At 48.9% G+C, this 13,836-nt stretch overlaps 1 protein-coding gene across 3 annotated transcripts in view; it reads right to left on the bottom strand.

Annotated features, from left to right (window-relative positions):
- ABCC6 (ATP binding cassette subfamily C member 6) overlaps nt 1–13,836 on the bottom strand; it is a 76,784-nt gene that overhangs the window by 54,779 nt on the left and 8,169 nt on the right. For all 3 annotated transcript variants that reach the window (XM_033235624.1, XM_033235625.1, XM_033235623.1), the window contains exons 5-8: nt 12,835–12,960; nt 10,001–10,062; nt 6,529–6,660; nt 360–563 (exon numbers count right to left, since the gene is read on the bottom strand). In XM_033235624.1, the coding sequence (XP_033091515.1) occupies nt 360–563; nt 6,529–6,660; nt 10,001–10,062; nt 12,835–12,960 (524 nt within the window). The remainder of the gene's footprint in view (nt 1–359; nt 564–6,528; nt 6,661–10,000; nt 10,063–12,834; nt 12,961–13,836) is intronic.

Below are 13,836 nucleotides of genomic sequence, written 5' to 3'. Positions count from 1 at the left end.
ACGAGAAAACCCAGCCAAGAAAAGAAGAACCGCACAGCTGAGCCCAGCCCACATTACTGACCCACATTACCATGAACTAAATAAATGAATGCTTGTAATTTTAAGCCACTCACATTTGGGGCATTTTACAGCAAAAGCTAATTGATGTAGTCAGGTAAGAACTTGCTTATTTGCCCTTCTGGGGGTCAGTCACTTTCTCATTAACCATTTCCCTTTTTCAGTACCCTTCTCACCCACCCTCCAGTGTCCCGAGCACCAGATGTATAAGCAGAGGCAGGAGAGCTGAAGCCCCCTGGCCCTGGAAGGATGCCATTAAGAGACCACCCACCTTAGCCGGGCACTTGAAGTCTGGGACTCACCTGAGCAGCTTGGGGACAGTGAACCTGAAGACATCACTGATGATGAGGCTGAGGGTCCCCAGGAGGAAGGTAGAATGGAACACCTGCCAGATGGCCTTCAGCAGTGGGCCCCACTGGCTCCCTTCTTGCCGTAGGAAAGGCTCAGTATCTGGAGCCTCCATGTCACTGCTGCCTTTCCTTTTAAATGTTGTTGCCTTGGTGTTCCTTAGGGGAGGGAAGAGATTGGCTCTGGGTCCCATTTTATACTCTCAGCTGCCAGCAGCAGGGCCAGGCATTAAAGGGTTATTTTCCCAACAATGGAGATGGGTGGGTGTGGATCCAGGCTGGCTCCCTCACCCGTTCCTCCTTATCACCCTGAGTACCCACTTAAGAGACAATCACAGGAGTTGAGGGGAATGGCAGGAGGGCACTCTGAGGCCTCTTAGATGGCCATGGGAAAGCACATGTGTTGAGCACCTACTACATGCCAGGCACTCCCCAGCCATCCTAAGACCCCTGAGAAGCCAGGTGTTGTTCTCATTTCACAGATGAGAAAACTGGGGCTCAGAGAAGCGAACTTGCCCAAGGGCACACAGCTGAGAAGTAAAAGAACTAGAATTTGATTCCAGCTGCCTCCAGAGGCCATGCACCTTTTTTTTTTTTTTTTTTTGAGACGAAGTCTCGCTCTGTTGCCCAGGCTGGAGTGCAGTGGTGTGATCTCGGATCACTGCAACCTCCACCTCCCGGGTTCAAGTGATTCTCCCACCTCAGCCTCTTGAGTAGCTCGGATTACAGGCAGGTGTCACCACACCCAGCTAATTTTTGTATTTTCAGTAGAGACGGGGTTCTGCCATGTTGGCCAGGCTGGTTTTGAACTCTGGACCTCAGGTGATCCACCCGCCTTGGCCTCCCAAAGTGCTGGAATTACAGGTGTGAGCCACCGCACCTGGCCTCCCATGTACTTTTCAAACTATTGTATTGTCAACCTGGAGGCAGAACAGCAGCCCATCCCCCCAGCACACACAACCAGGCGGTTTGGAGCTGGTGGAGAATCACGACTGATGTGCATGGGAGCTGGTGCTCTGGCTCTGGGTAAAAGCACAGACAGAAGCTCAGGCTGCCTCAAACTAATAAGATCCCCAGGCTTTGGCCGTAACCAGGGGCCACAGAGAAAAGCTAAGGTGAGGGAGAGGGAGGAGGAGATAGGGGGAGGCCCAAGGGTCCCTCCGAGGCAGGTCAGAAGCTCTGGGCCATATGGAGAGGCTGGGGCGATGCAGCTGCTAACAGCCTGGTTGCTGTGTGGTCCTGGCAGGCAGACTGCTCCTCTCTCTGTGTGTGAGAGGATGGGCGTGTTTCCCCGCTGAGTCCCCTGTGGCTCTGACAACCGATAAGGTTATCAGTAATTTCTTTTTCTTTTTTCTTCTTTCTTCTTTCTTTTATTCTTTCTTCTTTCTTCCTTCCTACTTCTTTTTCTTCTTCTTCTCCTTCTCTTTCTCCTTCTCCTTCTCCTTCGCCTTCTCCTCCTTCTTCTGCGACACGGAGTTTTGCTCTTGTCCCCCAGGCTGGAGTGCAGTGTGGCGATCTCGGCTCACTGCAACCTCTGCCTCCTGAGTTCAAGCGACTCTCCTACCTCAGCCTCTCAAGTAGCTGGGATTACAGGCGTGCACCACCAGGCCTGGCTAATTTTTGTATTTTTAGTAGAGACAGGGTTTCACAATGTTAGCCAGGCTGGTCTTAAACTCCTGACCTCAGGTGATCCACCTGCCTTGGCCTCCCAAAGTGCTGGGATTACAGATGTGAGCCACCACGCCCGGCCACTTATCAGTAATTTCAATCCCCATTACAGATCTGTGACCCGGGGCCACGTGCTGGGATCAGCTCTTTACACGAAGGAGCTCACTGACTCCCCTGGATCCCCTGCCAGGTGGGTATTACTAGGCTCTCCATTTTACAGAAGGGGAAGCTGAGGCTCTGAGAGGTGGCGACACCCACCTGAGGTCACACAGCAAAGGCAGAGCCAGGATTCGAGCCTAGATCTTGATTTATGGTTCGTAGAATGTTTCTTGTGCACTAAGGACCCTCAACCTCACCATAATAAAACTAAATAAAAAAAGAAGCACAAAGAAAAACCTCTGGTAAGCACAGGTGGTCAGACCCTTCAAGGCCAAGGTCTTTGTCCCACATTGCTGGTCTGATCTGATGTTTGGTTTGGCATTTATGGAGGGTTGTGGTTCAGGTCTGTTACTGAGTGGGTGTGGCCTGTTGCTCACAAATATTTTGGCTTTTGGGTCTCAAAGCCAAGAAGGTGCCCCTTCCATACAGAGAGCATCCCTGGCCACCCCCTCCTCTCTGATCCTGCCATTTAATTCATTGCCTTCACAGCCATGCCCATGGCTCCAACCCTCTCTTTGTCTTGTTAGAACCCCAGGTGGGTAGACTTTGCCTGTGTTTTCCACCAAGATGTCCCCAGTATCAAGTCCAGCTCCTGCACACAGTAGGAGCTCAATAAACACTTGTCAAATGAATGGGAAAAACAGATTGAGTGACGTGTGCAAAGGGCCTAACAAGCGTGCCCCCTGCACATACTGTTACAAAAATTTATAGAAGGAAGAAAGGAGCTTGGCTGGGTGGACAGAACTTGGCTTTGGAGCCAGGAGACTGTGATTCCAATGCTTGCTCTGTCTCCTCTCCTCTGAGCCTTAGTGTTTCCATCTGTAAAGTGGGGTCGGGGAAGAGTTGACTGTGAAGTTTTCTTTCTGGCTGGAGTTTTTGCTCAGTTCTATTCAAGCTCTTTGCCCCAGAGAATCAGTGTGTTTAGCCTGCAGGCTCCTTAGCAAGCGTTTTCCTCTCCTGCAGGTCTCACCTCCCATCAAGGAAGATGTCCAGATTAGTGTCTGATGTCTGGTCTCTGGACTGAAGGCCATTTAGTGCAGATCTCATAAATGACGGTGGGGCAAGGCATGGGCATATGCATGAGTGACATGGGCAAGGTGTGAGTTGGGGGATACAAAAGGGAGTGGTAGAGGCCGGGCACCGTGGTTCACACCTGTAATCCCAGCACTTTGGGAGGCTGAGGCACGCGAATCACCTGAGGCCAGGAGTTCAGGGCCAGCCTGATAGCCTGAGCAACATGGAGAAATCCTGCCTCTAATAAAAAATACAAAAATTAGCCAGACATGGTGGTAGGCACTTGTAGTCCCAGCTACTTGGGAGGCTGAGGCAGGAGAATCGCTTGAACCCAGGAGGCAGAGCTTACAGTGAGCTGAGATCGCACCACTGTACGCCAGCCTGGGTGACAGAAACAGACTCTTAAAAAAAAAAAAAAAAGAGAGAGAGAGAGATATAGGGACTGTAGCAAATTGAAGACTGCACACATTGTCCAATGCTGTAGACTCTACCAATATCCAATCTCCTATTGCCCTGTGAAGATGTGGCCTAGGTTTGCCAGATCTACTTCGAGACCAAAATTCCAGATTTTTATTTTATTTATTTGTATTTGTATTTATTGTATTTGTATTTATTTTTTGAGACAGAGTCTCACTTTGTTGCCCAGGCTGGAGTGCCGTGGTGTGATCTCAGCTCACTGCAGCCTCTGCCTCCCAGGTTTAAGGGATTCTCCTGCCTCAGCCTGCCGAATAGCTGGGATTACAGCGCTCGCCACCACACCCAGCTAATTTTTGTATTTTTAGCAGAGATGGGTTTTCACCATGTTGGCCAGGCTGGTCTGGAACTCCTGGCCTCATGTGATTTGCCCGCCTTGGCCTCCCGAAGTGCTGGGATTTCAGGTGTGAGCCACTGTGCCCAGTCTAGAATTCCAGATTTTTATGTGATCGCTCCAAATGTTTAAATATTGGCAACTTATTAAAAAAAAAATACAAACAACCACAAAGGCCCGTGTGAGCCCAACATACCTTGGGAAGCTGACTTGACCAGCAGGTGGCTGTTGTGTGACCTCTTAGGAGGACACCCTCTCCCTTCCCCCAGTGATTGCAAAATACTTCAGAAAGAAAACCAAAGTTCTCCGTGGGTGCAGTCGGTTGGTTCAGAAGCTGAGGGAGCCTGGTCTTTGTATAACCCCGTCTTTCCCCTTTCTTTCTGTCAACTGTTTATGGGAGGATTCTCAAACAGTTCTGGAGAATGTTTCTACTGTTTAGTTCTAGTGGTGGGTGACCTGTAATTTTCATGTTGGCTGGGGATGCCGGGACTCGGCAGAGGTTCCTCCTAGAGCCCCCGTGAACTGAATTCTGCCACTTCTGTAAAATCATTTAAAGGTAGAGGATGAGCCAGGCGCAGTAGCTCACACCTGTAATCCCAGCACTTTGACAGGCCAAGGCAGGCAGATCAGCTGAGGTCAGGAGTTCAAGATCAGCCTGCCAACATGGTGAGACCCTGTCTCTACTAAAAAAATAAAAAAAATTAGCCAGGGGTGGTGGCGCACGCCTGTGGTCCTAGCTACTCAGAAGGCTGAGACAGGAGAATCACTTGAACCCGGGAGGTGGAGGTTGCAGTGAGCCGACATCATACCACTGCACTCCAGCCTGGGTGACAGAGCGAGACTCTGTCTCAAAAATCCAACCAACCAACCAACCAACCCAGTGAAGGGGTTCCAGCAAGCCATGCCTGGGGCGACAGACAGAAGTGATGTTGTGGTTCACTCACACTACTTATTCTGTTTGGAAAAACACATGCCCTTCCTTTGTGGGAACAGCCCCTACCATCTTCTGTGGCTCTGAAGGGACCACCAGTCATGGAACTAGCCCTCTGGGTATGGGATTGGCCCCCGACAGGCACATGACTCGAGCCAGGCCAATTAGAGGCCTTCCTTGGGATTTTCTACATGGACGTTAAGAGAGAGATGCTCTCTCATTCTGCTGGGGTTTGCTGAACTTGCATGGGAAGGGATAGGCCTTATGGAGAGACCAACACATAGATAATAGTTGGGGTGGGAGATGAAGGGAGAGAATCCTGGCATCACGTGAGTCCCCGGATCCAGCAACACCTGAGGCTAGATCCTCTTACTATGTGGGCCTATAGTATCAGTCTCGCTCTCCTCTCTCTTAATGTGTGGGATTCAGCCATCTGCAACAACTACCACACAATCCCAGAGTATGCAGGGAAACCTAGTTACTCTTCCCACAGAGCTAACTTACTTTTTTGTTCTGTCTCCTGAAACACCAAGCTCCGGTGAGGTTAAGCCATGTGTCCAGGGTCATCACTATTCGAAGGCAGGGCAGCATTTAACCCAATTTTATCTAATCCTGTGTTGCAGGCTAATTAAGCTAGACCAGAATTTCTCAAATGAGGCATCCCAGGCTCTAACGGCTTCAGAGAAGTTTCCAGAGATGCCACTGAGGGCAGGAGTGGACAGAATGGATAACTCCAAAGATCTTAACACCGTCTGGATGACTAACAGTGCTTGGGCACTTCCCATTTGCAAGACATTTGCAAGTTCTTTTCCATAAACCATCTTTTTTTCATCCCCATAAGCTATGAGCTGGGGCTAACGACATCTCCACTGAACAGATGAGAAAACTGAGGCCCAGGAAAGGAATTGCTCAGGTTATACAGTAAGTGAGCAACTGCCTGCATGTTATGAGTCACCTCCCAACCCTCCACCCCGGCCTTAAAATACCTCTTTTGTTTCCTGCCTGTCATTCTGCCATGAGTTCCATGTTTGTAGGAACCTGTGATGCATTCTGGGAGGAACCATATATTGAGCCTGATCGGCGGTTACTACTTAGTGGGATCAGTTGGAAGGCAAGGTGGGGAGGCGGCAGGGCAGCAAGAGTAGTGTTGGGGGCTGGACTGGGGGTCAAATGATGAGCTTTTCTTTTCTTCTTCTTTTTTTTTTTTTGAGATGGAGTCCCGCCCTGTCACTCAGGCTAGAGTGCAATGGTGAGATCTCCACTCACTGCAACCTCCGCCTCCTGGGTTCAAACAACTCTCCTGCCTCAGCCTCCTGAGTAGCTGGGATTACAGGTGCCCACCACCATGCCCAGTTAATTTTTGTATTTTTAGTAGAGATGGGGTTTCACTATGTTGGCCAGATTGGTCTTGAACTCCTGACCTCGTGATCTGCCTCCCTCGGCCTCCCAAAGTGCTGGGATTACAGGTGTGAGCCACCACACCTGGCCAATGATGAGCTTTTCTGAAGGAGCATCAGGTGAGTTCTCGACCTCCACTCACTCACCTCCGGGCTGCGCTGCGGTTCCTCATCCACGCCTTTTCAAGCCGGGAAACAAGTTCTTCTGAGGAGTTTTCTCTCCCAAGCGACCAGAGGTCATTTGGTCTCAGTGGCCTCCTGTAGCCCCTCCAGACCAGCCTGCAAAAGACGGGCACCAGGACGAGCTTTTCCTGCCATTCACCTCTGCAGGATCCTGGCCAAGCAAGTAGCTGTGTGATCCTGGGTAAGTCACTTTACCTCTCTGTACCTCTACTGGCCCCTGGGTAAAAATAAAGCAATTCACTAACCCCATCTAACGTTTAGAGGGCACTTCTCAGTTCACAAAGATTGTCTCATTAATTCTTACGTGAGCCCATAAGATAGATTATTATGGTTTGTTTGTTTGTTTGTTTCAGATAGTCTTGCTCTGTCTCCCAGGCTGGAGTGCAATGGTGCAATATCGGCTCACTGCAACCTCCACCTCCTGGTTCAAGCGATTCTCTCACCTCAGCCTCCTGAGTAGCTGGGATTCCAGGCACCCACCACTATACCCAGCTAATTTTTGTATTTTTTGTAGAGATGGGGTTTCACCATGTTGGCCAGGCTGGTCTGGAACTCCTGGCCTCAGGTGATCCACCTGCCTTAGCCTCCCAAAGTGCTGGGATTACAGGCATAAGCCACCACACCTGGCCTGTAAGTTTATAGTTTATAATTGTATAAGTGTATGAGTATATTATTATACATCTATTTTACAGATGGGGAAGGAAATAGAAATGCAGAGAGATTAAGTGGCTAAACCAAGGGATAGTCCTTGGCAAGGGAAACGGACATTTGCCTGGGAATGAGAAATCCACTGTCCAAAACTATCGTTGTAGAAGAAGCTTGAACTCCTCCCTTAGCTTTATTTTTTAAATTATTATTCTGTCTCACTCTGTTGCCTAGGCTGGAGTGCATTGGTGCGATCTGGGCTCACTGCAACCTCCACCTCCCTGGCTCAAGCGATTCTCATGCCTCAGACTCCCGAGTAGTTGAAATTACAAGTGCCCACCATCACACTTGGCTAATTTTTGTGTTTTTAGTAGAGATGGGGTATCACCATGTTGGCCAGGCTGGTCTTGACCTACTGGCCTCAAGCAGTCCTCCCACCTCAGCCTCCCAAAGTGCTAGGACTACGGGTGTAAGCCACCACACCTGGCTAATTTTTGTGTTTATAGTAGGGACAGGATTTCGCCATGTTGGCCAGGCCGGTCTCGAACTCCTGGCCTCAAGTGATCTGCCTGGGTTGGCCTTCCAAAGTGTTGGGATTATGGGTGTGAGCCACTGCGCCTGGTCTCAGATCTCTTTAATCTTTCTGATGACACCAGCCAGAAGGTCTTGCCTGGTTCTGGTCTCTGACTCTTCTCTAAGCCTCACCAAGTTCCCTTTACTTTTTTATTTTTATTCTTTTTATTTTTTTGAGATGGAGTCTCACTCTGTTGCCCAGGCCGGAGCACACTTGTGTGATCTCAGCTCACTGCAACCTCCACCTCCCGGATTCAAGTGATTCTCCTGCCTCAGCCTCCCGAGTGGCTGGGATTACAGGCATGCGCCACCACATCTGGCTAATTTTTGTATTTTTAGTAGAGACGGGGTTTCACCATATTGGTCAGGCTGGTCTTGAACTCCTGACCTCAGGTGATCCACCCGCCTCAGCCTCCCAAGGTGTTGGGATTATTGGCGTGAGTCACTGCGCCAGGCCACCAACTTCCCTTTTCTAATGCAGAGCCAACTTGGGGAAGCAGCTTTTCTGACACAGAAATTATTAATGTGCTTGATTTTCCCCGAAATTATTTTTGGAGTTCTCCTATATGGCAAGTGATGCTATAGATTTTTCCTGTTTTAGCAGTGATAGAAAGTTTCTTTTAAAAAACAGTTTATTAGAGTAGAAAAAGTGGCTCAATTAAATTATTTTTGCCCCAATAGGACAAAAAAGCATCAAGAGCGGTCCATAAGTGCTTCAGTTTGGGAAGCAGGGACTGGCTCCGCTAGTAGAGCTGTTTAGAAAACCTCTAAGCTCTTTCTACCAATTTCATACACCCAAAGCCTGATATTTTTCATTTATTTAATAGCCACTTAGGCCAGGTGCAGTGGCTCATGCCTGTAATCCCAGCATTTTGGGAGGTCAAAGTGGGTGGATCACCTGAGGTCAGGAGTTTGAGACCAGCCTGACCAACATGGTGAAACCCTGTCTCTACAAACAACTACAAAAAGTAGCTGGGCGTGGTGGCAGGCGCCTGTAATCCTAGCTGCTCAGGAAGCTGGGGCAGGAGAATCGCTTGAACCTGGGAGGTGGAGGTTACAGTGAGCTGAGAGCGTGCCGTTGCACTGCCACCTGGGCAACAAGAGTGAAACTGTCTCAAAAAAAAAAGAAAAAAAAAAATAGCCCAAGCACAGTGGCTCATGCCTGTAATCCTAACACTTTGGGAGGCCAAGGTGGGTGGATCACCTGAGGTTGGGAGTTTGAGATCAGTCTGACCAACATGGAGAAACACTGTCTCTAATAAAAATACAAAATTAGTCGAGCGTAGCGGCGCATGCCTGTAATCTCAGCTACTCGGGAGGCTGAGGCAGGAAAATGGCTTGAACCCAGGAGGTGGAGGGTGCAGCGAGCCAAGATTGTGCCATTGCACTCCAGCCTGGGCAACAGGAGCAGAACTCCATCTAAAAAAAAAAAAAAAAAAAAAAAAAAAAAATTACCACTTACACTCATTATGTGCCAGGCCCTGTTCTAAGTGCTTTACGGATCTGACCTTATTTAAGCTTCACAACCCTATGAGGTAGGTGCTATTATTAATCCCATTTTGAAGGAGTGGAGACTGAGGCACAGAGAGGTTAAATAACTTGTCCAAAGCTACACAGCTAGGAAGTGGTAGGGCCAGGATTCAAATCCACGTGTCAGGTGCTACTGAGGTCTGAATGCAGTGTGGTCAGGAGGGAGCACATCCTCAAGTGCCTGGTGAGCTGGCCCAGAAAAAGCAGCTGTTTTCTCTATCTGCCTGGAACCCTCCAGAAAGTAGACACTTGCTCCTTTATCTCCTCACCCCTGGGGCTTAGCACATAGTAGGTGCTTATTAAATGTTGGTGGAATGACTCAAGTCAAGTATTGGAGACAATTCTACTACTATCAAGCACCTGCTGTGTGCAAGCACTAAGCACTTTCTGTCTCATGAAGGTTGAGTCGTCCCCATTTTACAGAGGGGAAAACTGAGACTCCGGGGGTTTGTGACATGGCCTGCTAAAAGGCAGAACCGGGATTCAAATCCAGATCTCACTCCAGTGAGTGAATGGGAACAGGATGCAGATGGTGGACACTGAACACAAAGAAGAAAGCACTAAGACGGGGATGGAGAAAGCCTTGCTGGCCTTTGTAAGCATAGAGGAAGGGCCATGGGTGGGAATCAGAGCAGCAAATGCAGGTAGGTGAGGTACCACCCCAACCCTTCCCTGTGACTTTACTTACCCAGAAACCCACCAGAACATGGCTTTGGAGGGGAAGGATGCCCCAGCCTCTGGACAGGTGTTCTGCAACAGACAGAAATGGAGAAGGGAAGTATGTGGCAAGGGCAGGAAGATAGGATGAACTGACTGTGGATTTTGTTGTTGTTGTTGTTGTTGTTGTTTTTGAGACAGGGGTTCACTCTTTTGCCCAGGCTAGAGTACAGTGGTGTGATCTTGGCTCACTACTACCTCTGCCTCCTGGGTTCAAGCGATTCTTCTGCCTCAGCCTTCCAAAGAGCTGGGATGACAGGTGTGCACCACCACACACAGCTAATTTTTTGTATTTTTAGTAGAGACAGGGTTTCACCATGTTGGCCAGGCTGACCTGAAACTCCTGACCTCAAGCGATCTGCCTACCTTGGCCTCCCAAAATGCTGGGATTACAGGCTGGAGCCACTGCACCCAGCCCTGACTGTGTATTTAGTACTGAAAGTACACATCGAGGTGCCCTGTCTCCTTGCCAGAGGTGCACACCAGTGAGCTTGGTGCTTCCCAACAGGCAGGGTAAAAAGAGGTTGGGCCACAGGCCTGACAATGTCCATAAGGTAAGAACAAACAGTGGCTCAGAAGAACAACTAGGATTATTCTGAAACCAAAACCTTGCTTTGCATCTCAGAAGCAAGGACCCTGCATAACGAAGACAATGAGATCCTTGACAATATCCCTTGGCAAATGTTGTGAAGAGAGACCTGTCATGGGATTTTGTCGGGTGCTCCAGGAAGATTACAACAGTCTGTACTCTTTTTTTTTTTTTGAGACGGAGTCTGGCTCTGTCGCCCAGGCTGGAGTGCAGTGGCCGGATCTCAGCTCACTGCAAGCTCCGCCTCCCGGGTTTAAGCCATTCTCCTGCCTCAGCCTCCCAAGTAGCTGGGGCTACAGGCGCCCGCCACCTCGCCCGGCTAGTTTCTTATATTTTTTAGTAGAGACGGGGTTTCACCGTGTTAGCCAGGAGGGTCTCGATCTCCTGACCTCGTGATCCGCCCGTCTCGGCCTCCCAAAGTGCTGGGATTACAGGCTTGAGCCACCGTGCCCAGCCCAGTCTGTACTCTTTACCAATAAGGCGTGAAGGTGCCCATTTCACCACATTTCTGCCATTACAGTTTATCAGCTTTTAAATTTTTTTTTTTTTTTTTTTTTTTTTTTTTGAGACGGAGTCTCGCTCTGCCGCCCAGGCTGGAGTGCTGTGGCCAGATCTCAGCTCACTGCAAGCTCCGCCTCCCGGGTTCACGCCATTCTCCTGCCTCAGCCTCCCGAGTAGCTGGGACTACAGGCGCCCGCTACCTCGCCCGGCTAATTTTTTTGTATTTTTTAGTAGAGACGGGGTTTCACCGTGTTAGTCAGGATGGTCTCGATCTCCTGACCTCGTGATCCGCCCGTCTCGGCCTCCCAAAGTGCTGGGATTACAGGCTTGAGCCACCGCGCCCGGCAGCTTTTAAATTTTGTTGCTACTCTTGTAGGTGCAAAAAAGATTTCTATGATAGTTTTAATTATTCTCAAGCCTTCGAGCAATTTTTTTTTTCTTTTTTTTGAGACAGGGTCTCCCTCTGTCACCCAGGTTGGAGCGCAGTGGTGCAGTCATAGCTCACTGCAGCCTTTGTCTCTTGGACTCTAGCAATCCTCCTGTTTCAGCCTCCACAGAGCTGCTCTATGGGACTCTACAGAACTACTCTGTAGTGGGACTACAGCCATGTACCACCACACTTGGCTATTTTTAAAAAACTTTTTGTAGAGATGGGGTCTCACTGCATTGCATAGTCTGATCTAGAACACGTGGGCACAAACAATCATCCTTCCTCAGCATCCTAAAGTGTTGAGATTACAGGTGTGATCTACTGCATCCAGCCCATTTGAACATCTATTTATATCATGTCAGATCAGTCTCTTCCTCAAAAGAATTGTTTCTTAGTTTTACAAACTGCTTCAATATTACCTATTATAAATCTCTCATGAACTTCTCCTACAGAGCACGCACCCCAGGGGTAATTTTCTGTTTTCTCCTTCTTGTTTTGTTTTTTTTTTTTTTTTTTTTTAAGGTGGAGTTTTGCTCTTTGTCACCCAGGCTGGAGTGCAATGGGACAAGCTCGGCTCACTGCAACCTCCACATCCTAGGTTCAAGGGATTCTCCTGCCTCAGCCTCCCGAGTAGTTGGGATTACAGGCGTGCGCCACCATGCCTGGCTAATTTTTGTAATTTTAGTAGAGACGGGGCTATACCCTGTTGGCCAGGCTGATTTTGAACTCTCGACCTCAAGTGATCCACCTGCCTTGGCCTCCCAAAGTGTTGGGGTTACAGGCATGAGCCACTGTGCCCAGCCAATTTTCAACTTATTTGTTTAATTATGTGACCAACGTCTGGTTCCCTTACTTGACCAGTAGCTACATGAGAACAGAAACTCTATCTGCTTGTTCACCACAGATCCTTAAGTCCTTGCTAGGGCATAGAGGGGGGTTGGCAAACTATGACCAAATCTGGCCTACTGCCCGTTTCTGCAAATAAAATTTTATTGCAACACAGCAGAATATTTTATTGCAACAGAATATTTGTTGACATATTCTGCTTTTGTATTCAATGGCAGAGTTGAGTGGTTGTCACCGAAATCACTGTATGACTCACAGAGTCTAAAATATTTTCTCTTGGCCCACACAGAAAAAGTCTGCCAACTGTGACACCGAGTAGAAATGCAATACACATTTTGCTGAATGGCTAAATGAATAAAAAATTAGAGACTTTTGGTCACTTGGGCGAGACTGAGACCTCAAAGTGGAGTAGGAATGAGGTTGGAACTTGGTGACTTACAGACTGCTGGGGGTCTTCAGGGAAGAAGGGGGGTTGATCCGCCAAGCAGGAAAGCACAAACTGTGCCACCACCAGACACAGGCATAGGTAGGTGGACAGGTGGCGGGCAGGGTCACTCTGGAAGCCCTGTGGGAGGGAAAGCAGAAGGTAAGGAATGGAGGCAGAGGAGTGTGTTCAGAGGAGAGAAAAGGTTTCTGATGCTGAGGTCGGTATTCATGCTGGGGTCCAGGGCAAGAGTATTTGAAAGCCAGAGCCCTGGCATTCCTAGTGGTTCTAATTTTCTCTTCTTTTTTTTTTTTTTTTTTTTTTTAAGACAAAGTCTCACTCTGTCGCCCAGGCTGAAGTGCAGTGGCGTGATCTCGGCTCCCTGCAACCTCTGCCTCCTGGGTTCAAGTGATTCTCCTGCTTCCGCCTCTTGAGCAGTTGGGATTTCAGGTGCCTACCACCATGCCTGACTAATTTTTTAAAAATATTTTTAGTAGAGATGGGGTTTTGCCATGTTGGTCAGGCTGGCCTCAGACTCCTGACCTCAAGTGATCTGCCCGCCTTGGCCTCCCAAAGTGTTGGGATTACAGGTGTGAGCCACCACGCCCAGCAGGTCCTAATTTTCAAATACCCAATTTATGATATTCTGTTTGTACAAATGGTGGGCCAGAGCTGTGTCTGGGGTTTGTCCTTAGCCACGTGATGACTGGCCACAGCTGCTGGGACAATGAGATGAAGAAACGCTGTACCTTCTTTGTGCTACAAAGGAAATCCTTTCTCCATTCCACCCTCTACCCCAGTCTCCAACCCTGCTCCCCCTTGGCGAGTGTTCTCTGGTATGCAGAGATGGGAGCTGGCTTTATTGAGCACGGGCTCTGCCCTGGGCACATGCAGCATTCTTGCCATACACAGTCTCATCAGCTGGGGTTTACTTGCTTCCTTTGACTCATGGGGAAACCAAGGCTCAGAGAAGTGACAGCACCTTGTTCAGGGACACACAGATGATCTGGTCCAAAA

This window comes from Trachypithecus francoisi, unplaced genomic scaffold (assembly GCF_009764315.1).
Source record: "Trachypithecus francoisi isolate TF-2019V2 unplaced genomic scaffold, Tfra_2.0 Lachesis_group15, whole genome shotgun sequence".
Classification (NCBI taxonomy): domain Eukaryota; kingdom Metazoa; phylum Chordata; class Mammalia; order Primates; family Cercopithecidae; genus Trachypithecus; species Trachypithecus francoisi.
The sequence above is the reverse complement of the archived record's forward strand: the minus strand, read 5'-3'. Positions and strand labels throughout refer to the sequence as shown.